This window comes from Microtus oregoni, unplaced genomic scaffold (genome assembly GCF_018167655.1).
Source record: "Microtus oregoni isolate MIOR12 unplaced genomic scaffold, Mior012 000024F_ref0000369, whole genome shotgun sequence".
Taxonomy (NCBI): Eukaryota; Metazoa; Chordata; class Mammalia; order Rodentia; family Cricetidae; genus Microtus; species Microtus oregoni.
Genome location: NW_024543083.1, coordinates 9,603,805 through 9,627,393, shown reverse-complemented (window position 1 = coordinate 9,627,393; position 23,589 = coordinate 9,603,805). Strand labels below are relative to the sequence as shown.

The following is a 23,589-nucleotide window of genomic DNA, read 5'->3' as shown; positions in this document are numbered from 1 at the left end:
GGGATCTTGAGTTACAGCTACAAATGACACAAGATTTATTCACTTTACAATAATTTTTATTTACTGGGTTTCATTGTTACACCCCCAATCAACAATATAATTTATAATATTTCTTAGATCATTTTAAAATATTATTAAATAATTTGCTTTTGCTATTCTTCTCCAGGGAGATGTAGAGATGATTTTGAAATCCCTACAGTGCCTTCCTGGTAAATCATTCTGTACTCATCCTCTCTGGAGCTGATCTAATGAGCTACGGCAGGGCATATGCAGATCCCTATGCACTGATCAAATGCAACCTTGCTACACTGAAGGGCTGTTCAGAAGGACTTCCTTGGTTGCGTCCTTCACACTCTTCAGAAAACTCATGAGGTCAGTACCCCCAGTCCCTCTGTTTTCTGAGGGTTCCTTTGACTGGGAGTCGCCTCCATGTTGCCTCTTCGAAGGATCAATAATGTATGTTTTTACTATACCGAGGTGGAATCTTCTCAGAGAGAGCAGGCCGTTCACACATTCATTATATGCTTTCTGCACGTCTTCATTGCCTCTTGACTTGACAAAGTCACGGACTGAGGTACCTGACTCTAAGGAGCGAAGGAAGTTGTGGTGGGCTGGAGGCATGTACTCTCTCATCTCCTGGAGGAATTCTGCGGGAGTTCCTATGGTAAAATGAAGACAGGTGAGGTTGTTGGGGAGAAAGGAGACAGCGGAGTGCAAGGCCAGGCAGGCTGTGTGAGCATTATCTAAAGCCACTGTAGAGGAATTGAAGGACGCCCACCGCAAATGACTTGCTACTTGCTGCTAACATGGGCTATTATGCAAGACTCCTATTAGTCCTGAAGACAGAATAAGCAAAACGCTCCTAACAGGATCTTCTGCCTGTGGTTGCTCTGCCTTCCTTCCCTTTTGGCTCCCCTTCTCTCCTCTCCCTCTCCATGACTCCCTCTCTCCTTGCTTTATTTGGTTCCTACTGGACAGGATCTCACTCTGTAGCTCAGAATGGCTTTGAATTTGCAACACTTGTGCTTCAGCATCCTGAGTGCTGGGATTCTAGAGGGGCAGCGTCACACCTGGCTCTTGCCTTCTTGCTTTTCCGTCATACTGGATCCCTGCAAGAGGCTGATGCACAGAAAGGGAATGTACGGTCTGCTCTTAGTGGATCATAACGCCTAACCGAAGGGTTCAAGCAATCTTTTTGAACATGTGTCTTAAGTTTTCACCTAGCACGGTGCTCTCCTCCTCCATGTCTCCTAAGCTTATGAAAACACGACAGTGGGAGGATTTTTCTCTCTCCCTTGAGGACCCTAGAAAGCATTTAGTAAACGCAGTCAGAGGGTGCAAGCCTCTCACTCTGGGCTGCCAGGCTGCGGGATGTTGCACACCAGGGCAGTATCAGCCCTTTCCTGTCACTGAGGTCCCTGCCTCCCAGCTTCTGCTCACAGATGTGTCTCATTTTCTAGCGTTCGACCCTGGCGATGGCTGTGTGTCAACACTCAGAGAATGATGAACCTGAATTTGAGCTTTGGCTCATCTGGGAAAGGGAATGAGAGTCCTGAAGGTACCAGATACATTCCAGAGAGAAGCTGCTGGGGAAGATCGTTAACCTGCATCAAGTCCCGTTAGTAGAAAAGAAAATACATACTATCGTTTCCACCTACCTTCTTCATGCTTTATTCCCAGAAGGATGTCGAGGCACTGAAAGATGCTGCTCTGGCCTGCGCTGCCCCCTGAATACATTTTTGGGGTGTCCCAGACCCCCTCATACAGCAGACCCTCTGGCAGCTTGGGGTTGTTTTTCCAGCTAGACCAAAAAGAAAGGAAAAGTCCTTTGAATTAATTGCCAGATGGAAGATCTTACTCTAGCGGTGATTCTCCCATATACCCTTGGTCACCCATTTTTGTTCATGAAAATAATAGAGATAATAGTTCGGAGGAAGTTTGAAACACTTTCTGAGTGGAACGTTATTTCACCCTAGCTCAGATCATTCTCTCTTTTTGCTCTGAATCATTTTCCCACCCCTGTTCCAGGGACTCCCTGGCCAAGAGTCACCAAAAAACACAGCCTGTGCTTCCTAGACAACGTGGAGGTGGGTGTGAGCATACGGATCATTATTTCAATCCAAAGAATAGTAGAGGACAGCAACTGGGATCTGGTCTGGTCTGTACATGAGTGGAAAAAATAAACTCAAACCACAGACTACGTACCCAGACAAATATATGCGCAGAACATTGAAAAACTGGTTTGGATCCACAAAATCTGTGAAAAGATGCAAGTATTTAACCAAGCAGCATGAGCGGTATGCAACCAACTCAACAAACCATAAATAACCATCAGCTTACAGTAGAGGCATCAGGCAGACCCAGGGCCTCCCGGGGAAGCATTCCTCTCCTCTGTCCTCTCCTGGAGAAACCTACTCATCACTCGCCTGTACCCTGCTAAGGGACCAACGAGCCTCACCTCCAAGACAACGCCATCCAGATTAAACGGTCAGCATTGCCCGGCACCACTCTGTGTGCTTCCCGACCCAGCAGGTGCAATGCTTGCAAAAACAAACCAGGACTGGGCATGCAACTCAGTGGGAGTGTGCTTTCATAGCATCTGTGAGCTCTGGGTACCATAACCAGCAGCATATACACATACTCACAGGCACATACCCCCGCACCGCGCGCAGTAGCCCCACTGGTCTTCCTAAAACTTACTAACATTTGATTAGAAGGGCTTTCTCCCTCAACAGACAATCAGCAGCAGCTTCAAACTCACAAACAAAATCCCACTTGTTAAACCAGGCCAGGAAGGCAGATTTCCTGCCGCAAGTACTCCTTTGTACTTGAGGGTTTTATAGGGTTTCTACTTTTTCTACTTTAATTTTGAAGCAGTTCTTTTCTCTGTTACCCCAGAGTGACTCTGTGAAGAAGCAGAGTGAATTCAGACTGGAGTCTGGGTTTTTCCAACACTTAAATCGCCTTTGCGTTCAACAGGTGTCTTCGTGGAAGATCCTCTGTGTTAAAAAAGACCCTGCTTTGGAATTCTGGGTTCCTTGTTTACTACCAGTGGCTCAACCTTATCTCTCTGACTTTACATTTCCTTTCCTGAAAAAGGACACAGCGAGATCTTCTCCACAGAAGTGTCCTGAGGCAGGGAGACGGATAGGCACTCCGTAATGGGTACCTTGCATTTCCTTTTCAAAACTCTTTGCTCCAAACACCAGACACATAGGGCTGTGAGCTCAGAATATGCACCGCCGGCGGTACTTACCGCGCATCCTCTGGAAATATGTCTTGGCGTCATCCAGACTCTTAGCTATATCTCTAAATGCCTTTTCCAGTGCTTTCTGGTCTTGATGCTGTACTGCACTGCATACAGTGGGGACTGCCTAAAAAAAAAAAAAGTTTAACAATTAAAGGTCTGTAAGCTCTAGCGGCAAACATAGGCACAGGACAAATGGTGTCTAACTCAGTAAATTAAGTTTCCGTTTCCGTTCCGCCTTCTTGTGTGTACATGGATGCATATGAATTTGTAGACTTCTGAGGGTGCATGTGCGTGTGCTGGCGTGAATGTGGAGGCCCGAGGTTAACGTCCAAGGATTCCCTAGCAGCTGTTCCACTGCTTAAGAGACAGGACTGCTCCTTGTCTCAGAGTTCACTAATTAGGCTGACTGGCTGGTCAGAGAGCTCCAGTGGTCTTCCTATCACCACCTCTGAGCCTCACAAGTACATCCCAACATGCCCAGCTTTTACCTGTGGATCCAGGAGACCAGATTCAGGTGACATGCTTTCACAGCAAGCATGTCAATCCACTGAACCATCTCTCCAGGACTCTGGGTTTCTTTTTCCAGTCAGAACAATTGCATTCACATCACTGTATACTAACGACAAATTCTTTTGGAGATTTTTATTTCTTGATGAAATTTCAAATTTGATTCTAAATGCATGGCCCCTAGATTTTATATTTCAGGGAGATGTACAAAATAAAAATATTTCTTCTTTAGCAAAGGATGTATTTTCCTTCAATTTTATGACCAGCGTAAAGTCAGCCATGCTACTGGGATTTAGTTGCTATGTGGTTGCTCTGCTTGCGTGAAAGGGAAGGAAACGGCTAAGGAAGAGCAGACATACTTGGATGGCAGAAGAAGCCGCGATTTCCACCAATAGAGAGACGAGGAAAAAGCCCTTGCCACAGTCTCCACCAGGAAAGGAGAACAGAATGTCCATGTTCCTGAGAAAACGAGTCACGGTTGGCAAAGCATTCAGGGAAATGAACGGCAAATTTGTAGAGCAACATATTTTCCCAACATCTTTATTTCTAAGTTTTTTTTTATTTCAAAAATAATTGTGCCAGAGTGTTGTATGCTATGTCCTGCTCTCTCTACTCCACCTTAAAAATCCTAAAGTCAGGTACATTGGGTGCACTACCTAAAGATCATGTGGAATTAAGGCCATGCTCACACTTGGAATTTAACTCCAGAACATGGATCTAGAAACCCCATAGTAGGTCTGTTTCCATAGATTGTACAGGCATGCATATTGTAATAAGTATATGCCCAAAGCCCTGAGTTCAAGTTCTAGTAAGCCCTGCCCACTTACCACCCCACCCCCACTGCTCCAACCCCATCACACACAGAGAAGACTGGCTGGATTCTATTTTTCTTTTCTACTGAAGTTTTGGTATTATCGCAACTCTGGCTTCGGAATCTGTGTATCTAGGAGTTTTGAAGTGTTTAGATTTCTGGATCCTAGAGCTTGGCCACACCACTGCTTGTCTGCTGTGAGATCCTGCTTTAAAAAGATCTTAACTTAAAGATACTGTTTAAACTCTTGGCCATCACCAATAAAGGCCTATGGGACCATTCATTTTCCCCCCTTCCCCCCAGCTATTATTTATGGTGGTGCAAGCTAGAGGCCTCCTGTTCCAATAATGCATCAAAATGTTTGTGACTCCAAAGACCTTGACCATCGTCACTATGTCTTAGGCTATAAACACTAGCCCCATCTTCCGGATTCCCCCTTCTGTCTTCTGTTGAGCAGTGCTTATAGCATTTTATTTTTTTAATAAATGTATTTCTAACTTCATCTAGGTGAGATTACACTTGTGTCATATGGCTTAGTTTCCCAACTTTTACAAGTTTAGTACATAGATCAAAAGCGTAGAGATAGGTTATTAGGTGATATTATTAACTACTTCTAGTCGCAAAGGTCATGGGGGTGACAGGCACATAGATGCATCTACTTTTTGTATCTGCTCATATTAATTTCATGCATGTAGATTTAAAAATAGCAGCTTTTCAAGGCTCTGTAGCTACAATATCAAATAGATAGAGTCATATTAATAGATACAATTAAGGGCTGCATTATTTGCCTTTTAAATAATCATTCTAATTACTTTCTTCTTAAATCCAATCATGTGAAATATCCCCCATAAACCTACACTCACTTGAGATGGCAAGTAATTCTTGAAATAGAATAAGAACCAAATACTTACTCATAGGTCATGGGCCTTAGAAGAGCAGCCACAAAACAATGCGCCAATTGGAAGAGGGAAAGAAAACAGCAAAACCAGGTGAATTTGAATATTGGTTCATCCACTATGATCCAGTAGTGTTGAGACACAGGTTTAATGAAGGAAAAACATATTTTCTATGTTTCTCAAGATCACTTACCAGTGGTTCTCAACTATCCTAATGCTGAGACCCTTTAACACAGTTCCTTATGCTGTGGTGAACCCCAACTATGACATGGGAGTACATGTGTCATGGTGCAAATGTAATGGTCACAGGACATTTTTGTGGGAGTCAATTCTTTGCTTCCTTTACTTGGGTCCCAGAGATTAAACTTGGACAATCAAGGCTGTGCAAGTACCTGTGCCTGCTGGGTCACCTTGCTAGACCCCAAATCAATAAGCACTATTTAGAGTGTATTCTCTTGGTACCGAGGAAGGAACCGAATGAAGAGAAGCTGCCTTTGGGTGGTGCCTGTTTGAGGCGTGGCCACAATAGTCACACTGAACATGAAGGCTCTCTGGATTTTCCTGACTGTATCCAGATACCTCTCATGATCATATAACACATTCATAGTTACAGACACCACAGTCTAAGACGCCATAACCAACAACAGAAGCTGTGCCACCCCAAATTAAGGAATAAATATCCTGAATTAATGGCATGCATTCCAAGCCCTGTTCTGTTCCTAGTTACATACCCATTGGGGTCCTTCTTCTTCCAATTTGCCAGGACGCAGTCTGCATAGGACAGAATCGGAGGCAGCCCCAGCTTGTCTGAGAGTTGGCAGTAGGGAACAGCGATATTCCTGGGCAGCACCTGATTGAAACACACTGCTCATCTTTAGCAGCTGAAACACCTTACCTTCTCTTCTCTTTGCACCGTTCAAACTTGTCCCGGAGCGCAGACAGCACTTGGAAGAATTTTCTCTCCCACATTTCATAAGGTAACCCTGGCAATGGTTCGGTGTTCGTGTTTGGGATGCAGGTTGTTGCGGACGTAATTTGGGCACAGGAAGGAAGAAAAGATAAGGAGCCCGAAGGTTTGATTTTCTAATGACCCTGGGTTATTTTCACTCTGTCCTTCACCCATCCGTCCCGTGAGACACCATGTAGGCTAGTGGCAGCAAAAGAAGGAAAATGTAGCTGCCCCTGGATTTCTTGGCTTTGTTAAGGACAAGGGATGTGGTTCATGCGAGAAGCATAAGCAAAGGGCTGTGGACAGACCTCTCTCTCTCTGTCTCTCTGTCTCTGTCTCTGTCTCTCTGTCTCTCTCTCTCTCTCTCTCTCTGTGTGTGTGTGTGTGTGTGTGTGTGTATTATATGTTTATTCTGTTTTCAATAAACTTCTTTATACTTGGCACTGGTGCCAGGCATACAGATGCAGACATGCTATCCCACAACTTGGAAGGATGATGCAGAATTGAGAGTTTGAGGCCGGCCCAGGATACAGAATGAGTTCCATATATGCCTGTGCTTACACGGTCAGACTGTGCCCCATGCACAAAACAACGCAACAACCCGCAAGCTGTGTGGTTAGCATTCCTTTTAACTGGCTAGTTGTGACTGTTAATCTCGATTTTTAACTTGATGCTGATGAGAGCTGAATAGGTTCGTACAGCATGGTAGTCTGGACATCTCTCAGAGGGTGTTTCCGAAGATTAGCTAAGCCAGGAAGATGTGCCCTAACTGTGGGTAGAAAGGTCTTCTAGGCAGCAGTCCCTGGTGGACTATCAGGGGAACATTAGGAAGTCTACGGCACAGAAGTCTCTGCCTCCAGTCTCTGGTCACCATGAGATGGTGCTCCCACCACACGAGGCCAAGTGACTCCGGACTGAAGCCTCTGAAGCTATGAGCTGAAATAGATACTTCTTTCTCTCCTGGAAGGTGCTTTATGAAGTATCATTGGTGAAGAAATCTTCCTTTCCCTATGGGTGAGTAGTGCATCCCCCTTAGTTCCCTGGTGTCCAAGCTGAGTAATCCCAGTGGTTTTATTAACTATACAGCTAGCACTGTGTTCTGAACCTGTCTGGCTTAACATCATTTGATTTAGAACTAGATGCTCCCATACAGTGATTAAAGTAATCACGGTCAGAGTGAGTCATAGCTAGGGTGAGCATATGTAACAAAGGGAGAAGGTGAGGGACCCAAAGGCCACCGGGGTGCAGACATTCTAGCGGTATAAAGTCTGCGTCATAACACACAGCTGATGCCACGGTTTGGAGAAATCATGGCTTCAGATTCATGTTGGGGGTGGATCTAACCAAGAGAGCAATATCAGAACCACTGTTTATCAGATTGCACCTACACATGCTGTGAACTCATCATACATGTGAACTAGTCATACATGTGAACTGGTCATACATGTGAACTAGTCATACACGTGAACTAGTCAGCTGCAACTAGTCATACATGTTTCAAATGGAAACTCATTTTCTTCATCAGAGGTTTACAGACACAGGACCAGAGGGAAACAGTGAAGCATTTAGTAAAATAATTTGAGCTGACTTGGGAAAGCAAAGGGAGCGTCCTAACACTTTGCTATTACAGCTAACTTTGCGGATGAGAAGAAAGGCAGAATCCCGACTTAGATTTTGCTCACTTATTTTTGCTTTGAAACAAACCCCTTCTTTACAATAAGCTGTTGTATAGTTTTATTGCCAGGATTTAAGAGCTGGACAAAGTTGTGATAAATTAAAATGAGCTTCACTTTATCTTTCTGTCATAATTCTGACTTCCCTACTGAGTCTAATAAACATGTTTTGTGGGGTTTGTTGTTGTTGTTTAATGATGCTAAGACCATGATGGTCTCTTCATGCAAACTTCTAAATTGTAGCCCCATGGAACCTAACACACACAAGGCCCTGGGCTCAACCCTAGTGTCTCACTTGGGAAGCACCAACTCCTCGGCATCACCAATAGTAATGATAATAATATACTTCTAATATTTAACTTTTTGCAACTCTAGGTTTCAAACCTAGGACTTTCCATATGCCAGGCAGGATCTCTGCCATTGAGTTATCCTCCAAGTTCTCAAAAGTTTTTACACTTAATAAAAGCTGGAACTAATTTTCATGTTAATAAAAATCCAATATGAGAAATACCCCCCCCACACAAAAATCTCCAAACCTTCCGAATATCGTCATCTCCTCGGTTCCACACATATGCCATGGTGATGTACCCCAGAGCCAAATGTGCCAGGCGCTGCAACCTGTGCCCGTTCAGCTCGTCAATGCTGAGTGTTGGCAGCTGAGAACAGATGGAGACATTTGGCTAACATCAATCCTGGGAATACTGTGGGTTTTAAAACCAAGGTTAAAATGTGAAGAAACTACACAGAAAGACGGTAATACGGGTTTGCAAACCTTCTCAACTTCTTCTCTAAGTTGCCCATTCTCGATCAGTTTAGGAAGACTTCTAGCAATGCGGAGCCAGCCCTCGAACGCAGGGGGCAGTTCCTCCTTGAAAGGAAAACAAGACCAGCTTGTTGCAATTGCTCATGGAGGTCACTTAAAGTAGCACAGGCTCTCCTGTGGATGGTCTAGCTTGCCCGTGGCTCCACTGGTGTCCCCAACAAACACCAGGCAGGTGTTGCCACCGGACCAGTGCACAGGCAGAGGCCCATGCTCCTCTCTTCCATTCACACTTTTCTATACCCAGTTCAAGATTCTCCCCAAACCTTCCTCGTTACTGCATCCTACACCAGTCTCCTCTCCATGAATCCATGGGTGATACCATTTCACACTGCGTCCCTTATTTTCTGATACTTCCTCCTCAGGTATATTCTTTGAATGGAAGGAAAATGAAATGGCGTGAAAGTCACCAGTAAGTTAGGCACCACACTCAGTTCCACGTATATATTACTCATATTCCACAATGGCCCAAGAAGTGGTCTCTCGCACATTTAAATATCTATCTGCTATTTGTTTTGTATATAATTTATTTGTAGCTCAAACAAGCATTTCCAATTAGAAGAATCAAAACTGCATTGTGGTTCTAATTTAGCTCTTGCAGGGCCTGGCATTACCGGGCATTTAGGGCCTGATCCATCCTAAGTAGGCAGCAGTCAGGACCCTGTGGCTCTAACTTTTGCAGTCTGAGGTAGGGCAGCAGAACTAGGACAGAGTCTGTGTATGCACATGTGTGTGTATGCATGTGTGTGCATGTCTGTATATGTGTGTATGTGAGTGTGTGTGTGTATGTGTGGGGTGAGAAGACAGCCTTAGGTGTGTCGTTCACCTCACTTTTGAGACTGGGCGCCTCTGTCCTGGAGCACACCCTTTAGGCTAGGCTAGGCTGGCTGGCCAATAAGCCCTAGGGACCCATTGGGATTTCAAGAATACACCACCTCAACGGTTTGTTTGTTGTGTTTTGTTTCGTTTTGTTTTAATTTATGTTCTTGTGCATGCATGCCACCGAGTGAACCATCTTCCTAACCTACGAATTCCCGGCACAATTTCCGACAGATTTGTTCCCACCATAAATCTCAGCAACCTCAAATAATTGTTTTCTTTATGTAATCCAGAACGGTCACCTCATCACTTAAAGGAAACGATTGACGGGCACTCACACTCCTCTGAGACACGCTGTGCTCATACTGTGAGATGGCGGGGGGGGGGGGGGGGGGGCACCTAGGCTGTCACGGGTAGGAGAAAGCCTGGAAAGTAAAGCCAATGGTGGGGAGGGGCTGCTGTAGGCGTGTTGTCTACTTCCTCCACCACAAGCTATTTTCGCCCCCACCCTCAAATGAAAAATTCATTTAAATTCAAATAAAGATATCTCCTAAATCTCGTTTACAATCACACATCGCCAGTGAGTTCTACAGAGATACAGGCAAAGTCCCCAAAGAACTCGGGAACTCTGAACCACACCCACACGCAGACCTGGTTACTCCTTCCCTGGAAACCTGTAGCTTCCAGCTACACCACAGTTTCTGGCGCGACCCCTTCAGGGATCGATAGACCCTTTCACAAGCGTTGCCTAAACCTATCGAAAAAAACACAGAGATTTAACAGTAGCAAAGTATCAGTTATGAAGTAGCAGCGACAATGATTTTAAGGTTGGGAATCGCCACTACATGCGGAACTGTTGAAGGGTTGCAGCATTAGGAAGGTTGAGAACCACTGCGCTAGCCCCCGAGGTGGCCAATACTCACATAGGGACCCGGTACGAGGAGACCTCAGCACTAGGTACGCCAGGGTACCCGAGGATGCAGCCTCCAGGGCATGGGTACCAGGCGTGGTGCCCACAGGCAGGGAGAGCCTGGGGATACGCGCTAGACCTTAGTACCGCCCTCGAGGCAGCAAGCCAGCGAATTGGATGAGAGTTGCGGGGTGCTCCGCCTGAGCGTGCAGGGCGCATAAGCCAGAAAGCCCCAGACGGGGAAAGCTGGTACACCCTTAACTCTGCAAGGTTCCAAATTCTTCGCTAACCCGGGAACCGCTTTGGTTTTCCATATCTTATCTCAGTCTCTAACCCACTGACCCTAAGACGCGTACGTTCCTGGCTCCGGGCTCTTCCTGGCTGAGTCCAACCCAGTGTCACTCAAGCTCAAACCGTGGCAGTTTACTCCGGTTCTTAGCGGGACTAGGTGAGCGGCGGCCACCTCTATAGGACTATATTGCCTCCATCCTATTATCCGTAAGTTCTCATAAATTGCTGTTGATAAACTGATATGCGTGGCATTCTTTACAATTCAATTTAGTGACATGGTTTCTGTTTGTTCAGTAAGTTCTTGGGTTTGTTAATTTGAGATGGTCTGACCCCGAATTTGAGGCAATTCTCCTGCCTCTGCTTCCCGGGTGCTGGTTTTGTGCACCACGGTACCTGCTTGAGATGTGTGGTGTTTTAAGATGAGTATCCCCTCCACTCCCCGACTCCACACACATTGCACTTCGAGGCTAAATCTTGCGCAAAAGCACAGTCAATGCAGTTTAGACCCTCCTTTGAATTATGCAAACGACAAGCATTATTAATACCAAATAAAAGTTACTTGATATGTCATCCCGTTTATCGAAATTAGTGAGGAACACAGACTTTATACATTTGATATAATTCAAAAGAGGGAAATTCCCACGACTCGGGCCATTTGACTGTTGCCTTTGAAAAGGTGGTTGTTAGAAACCCACTTCCCTCTGCAAGCGCTGTTGCCTTATAAAGCTAAAAGACTTCTCTCCTCCCATTTCAACCTTAGGAGAGTAAGGAGCACACACGAATGAGGTTGGAAGAACAAACCATGAAGAGCAAGGAGGCTCGCTTATTTGTACCCTAGCTCCGGCATTCGTTCAGGAGAAGGTGAGGCATAGTTGCTTATTCAGACATTCTTCTGTCAAGATAAATAATGAGGCTAAAGCAGAGTTTTCACTTATATCTCTTACCAGTGGATGTGGCAGAGCAAAGCCCACAACTTCGTTTATGTGGTATTCTTCAAGGGTCCTCTTAGAACCTTCCATAGGAGATGTTTCACTGTGTGCCATTGCTGTCTACTTCACTGAACCCTCTTGGCCACTGAAGGGACTGAAGGAAGCTTGTCTTTATAAATGTTAGGACAATCCCCACAGCTGATACGCAGGCAGGGCAGGGCCGGGAGAAGTGGCTTCCCCTTGGGACAGTTTCATTTTCTATTTTATGTATTTGCAATTCGGTAAATAATAAAATCACAAAGCATCTCTATTCATCATATGAAGAAACTAAACATTTGTATTCCTTATCAGATTTATTCCTCAAGGACATTAACAGTTGGCTATGTGATATCCCTGGGTTTCCAGTACACAGTATGGTGACGGAGGACATACAGAGGCCGCAGCCTTGGACATACCTCCACCCCATCAGGGACTTAGGTAGTCACTGCTACCCCCGTAGGGGAATTGGGAGTTCAAGCCACGATGGCACAACTGAAATGAAAGGAAGCCTGGAGACAGGTGACCAGGAGGGAGCGTTTGACTTTAGAGAACCTTTCCAAATTTGAGTCTAAAATAAAGAATATCATGACAGCTATGGTCCTAACTACCACAGTTATCTGTTATTGGCTTTTATATAAGCTCCCATAGGTCTTTAAAAATGTCAGTGTCAAGTCTCAGTAGCCCTGAAAGCCAACCTGGGAGACAAAGGTTAGCCAGCCTCTTCAGAGCTGCAGAGAGCAGGAGCATTTGATGGCCTGAGCAGATCCGCACACAGACCTCCCTTCTGGGTATCTCACCTTGATGTCTGTCTGTGCCAAACCTAGTGGAGGGCAGTCTCCTTCACATGGCTAGTGAGTCATTTCATTTGCCAACAGCTCTGCACATCTGGGGATTTTTCTCATATGTTCAAAACTAAAGCAGAGGTTCAAATAATGGAAAATGTTTCCCATAATACAAAACCGAGAACTCTGTGTGATAAAGGCTTAAGTCCACTTTGATGCAATGGTTTTTTGATTTGTGTTTTTTTATTTTTAATTTTTAAGGCAGGACCTCAGTCTGTAGAGTCATTGCTTGTTCTTGTGAAATACTGAACCAAAAGAAGAAACCACATTGTCCTTTTTGATGATCAGGAAAAAAAAAAGCAAAACCTTGTATAGTACATTAAAGACAATGGAGGCTTATCATGCAGGCCATCAGATGATCTAGGAAATGAGTTAATGAGCTGTGGCTCTGGAACATTCTAGAACAGTCTGACATCATTATCGTGTGATGGCTTTTCTCTGAACAGATGGCTTTTACAAGAATATGTTCTCATTAAAAAAAAATTCGGGAAAATCGAAACCAAAAATAACACAGCAAAGAGAATACAATGGTGGTGTAAACTAAATGCTTCATGAGGGTGGTTCATTTGGAACCATGGTCAGGGTGGGGTCATGAAGTCATATTATATCTTCAAGGTAGGACACAAAGTAAGGTTTTTGACATGGAGTCCTATCATTTCTACCAGAAAGAAAGATTCTAACACAGTATTGACAATTGGAACATTTATTAGTCTAAACCCAGAACAAAGTTCTAGAAATTCTGGCTTGGAAAAAGAAAAATATCTCAGGAGTAGTTCTAAAGGGCCACGGCTGGTGAAGTGTCTTTGTTACCCTGCTTGCCCAGGTGCCTCCACCCCATCTTTGATGTCACGCACATGCTTATGATGACATGCCCGCCCATGACGTCACACATGTCTGTGATGTCGCACGCATGCCTATGACATCACACACATGCTTATGACGTCGCACACTTATTTGCTCGCTTCTCTTTTGTGCCACATCCTCCAGGTGCTGCCCATTTCGTACATCTGAACTGTATTGTACCAATCCCGTCTTCTTGATTTCCATGTCCTCGGCTGTTTGCCTTGACTCCTCGTCCCCCTGCTGAGAGCTGCTGATGTCTGATTTCTGGAGAGCACCACAATTCCATGCTCTCCCACAGACTCTCTTCTTCCTCTTGAGGTTCTCACCAGAGAGGTTGGGAACCTTGGCTCTATAGCTTCCTGCAGGTGAGTCATGTATGACTCTGCCTTCCTTATTAATGTCACCCGTTTGATAACTTGGGTGTTTCTCCATTGCTGTTGATTTTCTGTTTAGACCTTTAGCTATACAATTCATTTCCAGTTTCTTTATCAACACCCCCATGGGAAAATCCCATTGTCTAGTGCACTGTGGCTGTCACTGACACCAGATACAAAGACCTAAAAGGGAATCCGCTGGGCTTGGCAGCACATACTCAGAACTCAGGCTAGATTATGAAGAGTACATCAAGAGTTCAAAGCCAGATGGTGCTATATAATAAGGCAATTAGCTAACTAATGAATCAAAATAAAAGATCTGTGGGAAAAGTTATCCAAGGTTATGCAAGGCTAAACTTATTCCTTCTTAATACACGAGGCTCTGAAATACATCCTGCTTCCTTCCTAGCATTGTTATTATCCTTAAAATATGTTTATTTTTTAAATAAAGTGATTCTAAGTTTAAAAAACAGAAGAATCTAGGATACATATGCAAGAAGAATTTAAAATAATTGAAACACCAAAATCTGCTGATATTCTAATATTTGAAAGATTATTTGGCACAACATTTTTGGTACAAGTTTATAGCAGGCCAATTCTTCCCCATGAAAATTTAGTCTCAGGGCCGGGCGGTGGTGGCGCACGCCTTTAGTCCCAGCACTCGGGAGGCAGAGGCAGGTGGATCTCTGTGAGTTCGAGACCAGCCTGGTCTACAAGAGCTAGTTCCAGGACAGGCTCCAAAACCACAGAGAAACCCTGTCTCAAAAAAAAAAATTAGTGTCAGGGATTTTCTAAAAACTTTATTGGAAGCAAGAAATTTGACCTTCATAGATGTCTAATTGGGAAATTTTCTGGATATTCCTGGAAGGGGATTCTTGTGGTTCAGCAGTTTCTGTTCATTTAGTTGCCTTCACGAAACACAATTCACTACTCCTTAAGCAAAACACCACCTTAGAGCTCAGAGCACCTGTGCCCTCCTGGTAGTGGTCGGACAGATGCTACCACAGCCTCACACAGGACGCAAGGCTGAAAAACAGAAGACGACAGGAAGAGACGCGGGACTAAGTGGGAAAATAGATTGTAAACTGATTTGTTTTAACATTAAGAAATAGAGGGCAAGGCTGGGAAGTCCTTTATATAGCAAGTATGAATAACAGCAAGATGAGTATTGTAGTTATTCTCAGTTATGGCATAACTGAGAATTCATGAACTTGCAGATCTGTCAGAAGAAAAATACAGGTAAAGCTACATAGAAAAATATGGTTACAGGATGTACGTATTTATCTATGTGCACACACAGAATCCCTATGAGATGTTAGGTGTGCTGAGGAAATCTCACATAGGTATCATCTTGGTCTTACTCGAAAGAACAGAGAGGCAGTATTTAAAGAATTGGGGGCAGGGAATCTGTAACCTTGAAAGACACAAAGTCTCACGTACGTGCAGAGTATGTACTTCACAGAGATTAATGGCAAACGCAGCCAATCATATTAACGCTGCTCAAAATCAAAACCAAAACCCATTTACAGATTATTCTAGATAAACCAAAGACCTTTAAATGATCAGCAATGTAACTGACAGCTGAATAAAAAATGATTGAATTCTGTTGGCAATGAACGTGATATCGTAAAAGACCTCATGGTCAAGAGTAAGTCCAATAAAACAAGAAAGGATGACTCTAGAACGCAAATAAAATGAGACTACTATAAAGCAGAGTAGATGTTGATTACCAGCAAGCCCGCACTTACGACAGGATTTGTGACTATTCAGAGAGAAAACAGTCCAGGAGAAGATGCAGAGATATGACTAAAGAATGCCTATAAAACAATGAAAGCCAAACTTGGTGATGCATGCCCTTAATCCCAGCATTCAGGAAGCAGAGACAGGTGAATTGCTGTAGGTTGGAGGCCAGCCTGATCTGCATAGTGAGTCCCTAACACGCACACACACAAGAAAAAAACTATTGCAGCAATAGTAGTACTCAGATTTACTTAGATACATGGTGGATAGGCATATGTATAAATTGAATTTAAATATATATCAACAATTCATAGCTCATAAGTGTGAAGAGGACTAAAAATAAATGTCAAAAGATTCTTACATGCTCTGGAAATAGATGAAAACCAATTCATGAAAATATATAGAGGTTTGTTTTAACCTCCAGACTTAGCATTCTGTGTGTGCTTGTGTGTGTGTGTGTGTGCTTGTGTGTGTGTGTGCTTGTGTGTGTGTGTGCTTGTGCATTCATGCCTGCCTGTATTTAAATTTTAAGCATCAAACCAGTAGAATGGGAAACGCTTGTTTGTAAACAAACATCAACACAAGAGAAGACATTTACGAAGAAGAAAGGAGAGACAATGAAGACAATGAATGGTCCAGTGCTGTATAAACTGTGCAAGGAAAAAAATGTTTAAAAATATGATTTCGGATTGAGCTAAAAAATAATATTAAATCCTATGTCTCCGTCTGTGTGTGGGTATAAGCCCGAAGAGGCCAGAAGAGGGTGTCAGATTGGAGCTGGAGTTACAGGCCACTGTGAGCGCTCAGTATGAATGCTGGGAACCTAGCCTGGCTCTTCCACAGAGCACTATGAACTTTTAACCACTGAGTCTTCTCTCCAGCCCTGAATGGTTTAATATATAGAAACAGCATATACATTATACATTATATATTAAATGTGATACAATTATATATTATATGTAATATAATTGTATATTATATACAATATATAACAATAATGTGCATATATTACTGCCATATATACACATATATCATTGTATATATGTCATATAGTATATATTATATAACAATAACATTGTATATCGTATGTCATATATACATGATGTATTAATATAACCATTATATAAATATATTGTTTAACATATAAAAATCTGAAATATAACAAAAGAAGGAATATAAAAAAAGTTAAAGCTATGCATCAAGCATGAAGGCATACACAATGGGTAAGCATCCTCAAATGCAGGTAACAGCTGCTGTAACATGAATATTAGATTAGGTTACATTTTGAGAATTTAGCTTGGCAGTAGAGTGCTTGCCTCTATGCATCTACAAAGCTTGCTGAGTCTCATTAGTGTTGTCTGCTGGTGCTGTATGTGTTTAGGGTTGGGCAAGCCTCGTAGGACGGGGTAAACCAGCCGGAGCTCATCCCAGGGGAAAACAGTCTCTCTTCCTCAGCAGCCTTCCTTTGACTGCCTGTAGCTCTTCATCTAGGGGAGGGGCCATAGGACCCCCAATCCATGCTGGTGTGTTAATGGAGTAGTCTTGTAGGGCAACCACATTGCTGACCGTTCCTCGGTGTCGTTCCCAGAAGACACTGTCTCACAGCGGCTCGCTCAGTCCTCTGGCTCTTGTAATTTTTCTGCCAGCTTTCCCACTAATATTCTCTGAGCCTTAGGTACAGGGGTTGTGCGATGTCTGCAGAGGCTGACCTTGACCCAGATAACCCCTTACAGCCCTCTGCAGAGGCTGACCTTGACCCAGATAACCCCTCCTGGTGTGACCAGAGGCTTGGTTCCTACGTGATTCTAGATTCTGTCCATTTGGCAGTTGACATTAACCATCGTGGGGAGTGAGCATGGAAACAAAGGTCACTTTTGGCCAAACACCTGGTATCCCCCGAGGCTTCTACCATCCAGCTCAGGAACTGTGGGAAACTGCACTGATGAGTCACAATCTCTTGCTGGCCAGCAGTTTAGAGGAAGGATATTTTACTCATAACTTGTTAGGATATTAGTTAGATCTGAGCTGTATTAGATTTTAGCAGTTCAAAAGATTTTGTGACCATGTGAGCAACATAATTTTTCCTTCCAATATTTTCCCTTCAAAAAAATTAATTAACCCAAGTACGACTGGGGATGTTTATAATTCTAACGCTTGGAAGACTGAGGCAGGAGGGCAGCAAATTGGAAGATAGCCTGGGTTACACAGACTGTTTAAGTAAAAATAAACATGTTCATTCATTTTTTTTCACTCATTTTTTTCCTTAGTTCATTCATTGAATCAGAAAGCCCAGTAATTATTCTGAATTGTCTGTGAACTTGAGGGATCAGGCTGCTCACAGGTGTTTACCACAAATGGGGCACAGGTCATGGGGCACAGGTCATGGGGCACAGGTCATGGGGCACAGGTCACTACTGCTGGTCACAAATATGTCTTACATTTCCCACAAATCAACTGTGATCAGTGGAGAAATTACATGGTTTCAGTATGAAACGGATCCCATGAACTTAATGTAATCAAGAGTCTCTGGTTGCAATGGTGCATGCCTTAATCCCAGCGCTGGGGAGGCTGGGAGAAACGAAGATTGCCGCAAGTTCAAGGCCAGCCTTGGCAACACAGTGAGTTGAGGGTCACTCAACACGACCCCCTGTGTTGAGGGTCTAAACTCTGGTTCTCACTTTTGTGATGGCAAACACTTTATTCAGAAAGCATTCTCCCCGGGTCTCCAGCAAGTGAGGTTTTAAATCTTGTTTTATATTTTGTGTATCTGCAATGGACAGGACCATATGAAATGCCGTGGTGGAGAATATGAATATTGACTGTGATCAAGAACTATGATGAGAGACGACATCTGTTAGGAACGTGGAATTAGAGCTATATATGCTCGATGTTTGTATCAGCCTTGTCAACAAACAGATATAGGGGCATATGCTTTTGCTATTTTTGGAACAATGTTCTATCCAAAATTAGTCTTGAATTCTCTGTGTAGCAAAGGATGATATTGAATGAGAAAAAGTGCTCAGGGGTTAGGTGCAAGGGAGAGAAAATGACAGCCACCTCCACACAACTGTATATAACATAAAATTCTGAGTAAAACAAATAACTTAGAAAATGCTAAAAGTACTAATAATAAATTAGGCCGGGCAGTGGTGGTGAACTCCTTTAATCCCAGCACTCAGGAGGCAAAGGCAGGCAGATCTCTGTGAGTTTGAGGCCAGCCTGGTCTACAAAATGAGTTCCAGGACAGCCAGGGCTACACAGGGAAACCCTGACTCAAATAAACAAAACAAAGTAAAGGTAGGTATACCAGTTGGAAGGGTCATTTGACCTTTGAAGAGAGCTCAGGTGTGCCTCCTGGAAGTTCTTGATTATACTGAAGCTCACAAGCTCCCCAATTGCCCTGCTCTTAGAGTGGAATAAAGCCAGGTCTATTCTAGGTGTGGCAGGCTGGATTTGCTGTTCATGGGTCCTTGGATTTTTTTTCTCATTTCAGAAGCTTCAGCAGAGCACTTTTGGTTACCATATGATGCTGTTTATTATACATGAGGGCAGGCATAATGATCTTAGTTTCCTGGAAGATTTTTTGCAGAATTACTATCAACTTCTCCTTCAGGGTTGGTTAGAATTCGTCTTTGATACTGTCTGGGTCTACAGCGATCTCTTTCTGGAAATGTTTTGAATTGATTGTATTTCTGTATCGAGTAGAGGGCTACTGAAGTAACTTGTTCTGAATTGGTTGTGGGACTGTGGTTGGGTGGTATTTTCTATTGCGTGTGAGATCCATGTTGCCTGTAACACACATAACCAGCACCATTTGTCCTCCCCTCCTGTCTGCTGCGGAGTCACTGGAGTCCCGTGCCATTGTCCTTCACTAGCTGCTCTGGTGGCTTCGGTCCGTTGTCTTATTCAAGCAAATCCCACGAAAGGTTCATCAGATCCATGATCAAGCCCCACATCTTGGGCTCATCCGTGCCTTTTCTGTCTTTTTAGAGTGAAAACTAATTGGTTTTCATTCTTGATCCTTTCCCCACTTTATCTTCCTTAAATCTGTTACTCTGTCCAGGCCCCAGGTCTGTGGAGCCAGAAGTTTCCAGGGTGAGGACTTTGGACAGCCCTCCCAGGATTTGCCACTAGCCACCTTTGGCCCACCGTTTGCCACCTGTCACCCACAGACTCTGGAGAGACGCAGAGAAGCCTCCACTTGTGCGTGGATCCATTTTATTTTACAAAAGTCTGAGGTTTAAACTGTATCCGGGGGTGGGGGTAACAGAGGGATTAGAACACACATTTTCTCCTTTGGTCTATTCACTGCTAAACTCCTTGGCAGCTTTCTGATGTGATGAATAGCATGCTGTAATGAAGAAGAAAATAGAAATTCACAGTTGGGTCGAGAACCAGACCTGCTTCTGGGTTTCCACCTAAAGTGACTTTCAAATACACAAACATGAAAAATCAACCCATGGCAGACATGCCTAATCGTTAGGGATCTGTCTAAGAAGTGTGAAAGGGAGACGGCATGGATGCTTTAGACGGCATGGATGCTTAGTTAGTATTTATAATCTACATTTTGGACAAACAGATTACAGCCATGAAACAACTATAAAACAAGGCACATTTCTTTTTCTAAGTTTGAACTTTTTCTTTTGCCTTCCTTTTGTTTGTTTTAAAGACTGGTAGATTTTATGAAGCGCCATCGTCTTGCTTTTGTCCCATCCAAATCTCGGGGTTACAGGTATGTGCCTCCTGGTCAGCTCAGCTTAACACACTTTAATTCCTAGAGGGAAAGTCATGGCTTAGGGAAACTAAGTGGAAGATTAGACTTCTCTTGTCTGTATTTAAGTGGAGTTCACTTGTGAGAAAGCAGTAGAGCAACGGTTCTCAACCTGTGGGTGGAAACCCCTTCAGGGGTCGAATGACCTTGTCACAGGATTGAATATCAGATATCCTGCATCCTAGATAGTCACATTACGATTAATGACAGTAGCAAAATTACAGTTATGGAGCAGCAACAACATAATTTTAGGTTTGGGGGGGGTCACTTCAACAAGTGAGACTGTATTCAAGGGTCACAGAATTAGGAAGGTTGAGAACCACTGCCCTAGACCCTGGGTGGTCAATACCCTCATAGTGACCTGATACATGGAGACCTCAACAATAGGTACCCCGGGGCACTCCTAGCAAGGGTACCAGGCATGGTTCCCATTGGTCTGGGAGTCCAGGTTGCACACCAGTATTAATAGCATGCTGTAGCTAATATTCAGATTGGTAATTGGAGTTCCAGTGAAAGCTGCAAGTTCTTATTTACTCATTTTCAGATAACACATTTTGCTGTGATAAAGTGTCCACAGTATAGAATTAAATCCTTTCCTTCCCAAGTTGCTTATAGTTATGTTGTTTTATCACAGCAATAGAAACCCTAACACACACACACGCACACACACACACACATATACACACACACATGCACACACACATATACACACACGCACACACGCACACACACACATGCACACACACATGCACACATAGACACACAGAGATACACAGACATACATGAATACCATCACATACATATTTAATAGTAGAATTTGAATTTTCAACTTGGAGAGTACTTCTTGCTACATAATTAAGTTGTCCATCAATGCTTGAATACATATAAGCAATATCTCCATAGAAAAAAATAAATATAGAACACATTAGCCTTAATTAGAAACCAAAATGTAGTAAGAGAAGCTTTGGCAGATGTCTAGGCGTGCATTTGGCAAAATTTTGAATTCAGATCTATCAAGGACTGGTGGGCCAGCTCTGACAGGCTGAGCCATAACGGTGGTTGGATCCTTTTGTTACAATGAATGTATAGTGACATCTTGTGGTCATTCCAAAAATTGCAATTGAACATTTTAAGTAAAGTTGATCAACACAAGCTGTATGAAGAATAATTTCACTGTGAAGATAGGAGGCCACTGCTTTTTCCAAATCCTCAGGGGACTAACAGGTGGTCGGGAACCTCCTGGCACTGTATGATGTGTAGTCTGTGACGTGTGGCAGCTTCACAGGGTTCTGCAGGTAAACACATCCAACCCCAACACCATAAGCGGTTTCCAGAGTGTGTAGGCAGGGTTCCAGGGACATGTAAAAGGGTGACAACTGATCTCACTGGTGGCTTTTTGAGAAGCAACCTCAAAAAGGAGAGCATTTTTATGATCCCAAACGCTTTTTCCACTAAATTTAATCAACAGCCTAAACTGACAAAGGGCACCTGACTTTCCATAAGCGATACTGACGGACAGCCTTACCACCGGAGGCCTGCTCTTTGTGTGCCAGACTTTAAGAGCCTGTATCTTGCGGGTATCTGTTAACAATAGGCTCATGGGCAGCGTCAGGTAAGCCTGTGTGGGCTAGCTTGGGGATTGTCTTAGTTATTTGCCTGTATATTGTTCTCGAACGGAGAGGACAATTCTGCACTCTCCCCTCCCACGCTCTGGTCCCTCCAGCCATAAAAATCAGTGGATATCAGTTGTATTCATTCTGCGTCTCTAACCCAAACTGACCTGAAAAAATTCTTCCCTTAATGTACGATCATTCTTGAACTCCCCCGAGCTATACAGGGAATTCAGACTGACGTTAAAGAATTCCTTCAGCAAATAGAGTGTTAATTATCCTTTGTCCATACCACACAATGAACCCATCCTTCTAGGTCAGGAGCTGCTAACCCGTGCCCCTACCAGGGCAGCCAGTAACATCGCCAGCGTCACTACTGACAGCCTGTGGTTTCAGATCTGCATCCTCCTTCCGGAGGGAGACCAGGTTTTTTTCTGGGGTTGATTTGTGTGGTGCCATCATCTGGAAAGGTTGGCAATTACCAGAGAGCAAAACCTTCAGGAGGCACTAACAATGCAGTTCACCAACTGAGCACAAATGTGTAACCTCTCTGAGACCAGCTCCACACAGCCAGGTGTGGCAGACTCGCTTCTGTGGCAGGCAGTACACACCTCGGCTGGTCACACAAGGCCACAAGGCTTTTCAAGAGAAACTGCAGCTTGGCTAACCATGAGTTAGGGATCTAAGTTACTCAGTCCTTGAGCCTGGATTTCTCCAGACCCCACTATGTCCACGTCATCACTCACTTCCCGTCCCAACGGTAAATGATAGGGCAGATTCTCAGGGCAGGCAGCCTAAAGCTCCAACTGGATTCTGAACTCATCTGAAAAGGCCCGTTTCCCCTTCCTATGCTTTTAAAGGATTTATTTTTATTATTTTTTAAGTGCAGGTGCATGTGTTTGTGCGCATGCTCATGTGTGTGTGTGTATATGCATGTGTTGTGTATGTGTGTGTGTGTGTTTAGGTATGTGTTTTTGGGTGCAGGTGTCCACAGAGACCAGAAGCATTAAGTCCCTAGAGCTAGAATCACAGGCAGTTGTGAGCCACACTCAATGCATGCTGGAATCCAAACGTGGTTCCTCTGCCAAGACAGTATGTACCCCTAACCATGGACCCATGTCCCCCTCTCCCACACACACGGTTTAATCTTACATCAGAACAGCCTGAAACCTTCATCCTCCTGGAACCAGGGAGCCGTACTCAGAAATGGAGCAGCCTCCGTGACTTACCAGGGCCTCTGCACTCTGACTGCAAATAATCATTTCCTCTCTTCCTCGGAGAGAGAGGAGTGTTCTGACTGACATTTCAGAAACTAAGTTCCCAGTGCAGTGTGGAACACAACTAGAAAAAGATCCAGGGAGCTGAAGTACTGAGAAAGAAAGTTAAAAGGATTCAACTTCTACGGGGCCAAGAATAGTTCGTATTTAAGGAGTCAAATAACCTAATAGAACATAAACCACCAAAACGCAGTTCCACTTAACCCAACAGGCTGATACTATGGGTTGTATTTACCCC

The 23,589-nt window shown here is 43.8% G+C and overlaps 1 protein-coding gene and 1 long non-coding RNA gene across 2 annotated transcripts; one reads left to right on the top strand and one right to left on the bottom strand.

The window, feature by feature from the left end:
- Positions 1-23: 23 nt before the first annotated feature.
- On the bottom strand, positions 24-11,999 carry Ido1 (indoleamine 2,3-dioxygenase 1). The gene is made up of 10 exons (XM_041673828.1): positions 11,871-11,999; positions 8,859-8,954; positions 8,623-8,742; positions 6,196-6,314; positions 5,480-5,494; positions 4,117-4,216; positions 3,257-3,374; positions 2,206-2,257; positions 1,659-1,801; positions 24-659 (listed from the first exon to the last, which is right to left on the bottom strand). Exons 1-10 carry the CDS (start codon positions 11,967-11,969, stop codon positions 304-306), a joined length of 1,218 nt encoding a protein of 405 aa, XP_041529762.1. The 5' UTR covers positions 11,970-11,999; the 3' UTR covers positions 24-303.
- On the top strand, positions 11,046-13,815 carry LOC121462306. The gene is made up of 3 exons (XR_005976297.1): positions 11,046-11,133; positions 11,687-11,787; positions 13,724-13,815. It is a non-coding gene; the product is annotated as an uncharacterized LOC121462306 (long non-coding RNA).
- The last annotated feature ends 9,774 nt before the right edge of the window (positions 13,816-23,589 follow it).

What these genes read in the sequence shown, in the direction of transcription:
- Ido1 (XM_041673828.1), bottom strand. Translation starts at nt 11,969, where the DNA reads ATGGCACACAGTGAAACATCTCCTATGGAAGGTTCTAAGAGGACCCTT. An exon ending in TTGCTCTGCCACATCCACTG is followed by an intron (nt 8,955 to 11,870) that starts GTAAGAGATATA and finishes TTTCCTTTCAAG; the next exon opens with GAGGAACTGCCCCCTGCGTT. An exon ending in TTAGAGAAGAAGTTGAGAAG is followed by an intron (nt 8,743 to 8,858) that starts GTTTGCAAACCC and finishes ATCTGTTCTCAG; the next exon opens with CTGCCAACACTCAGCATTGA.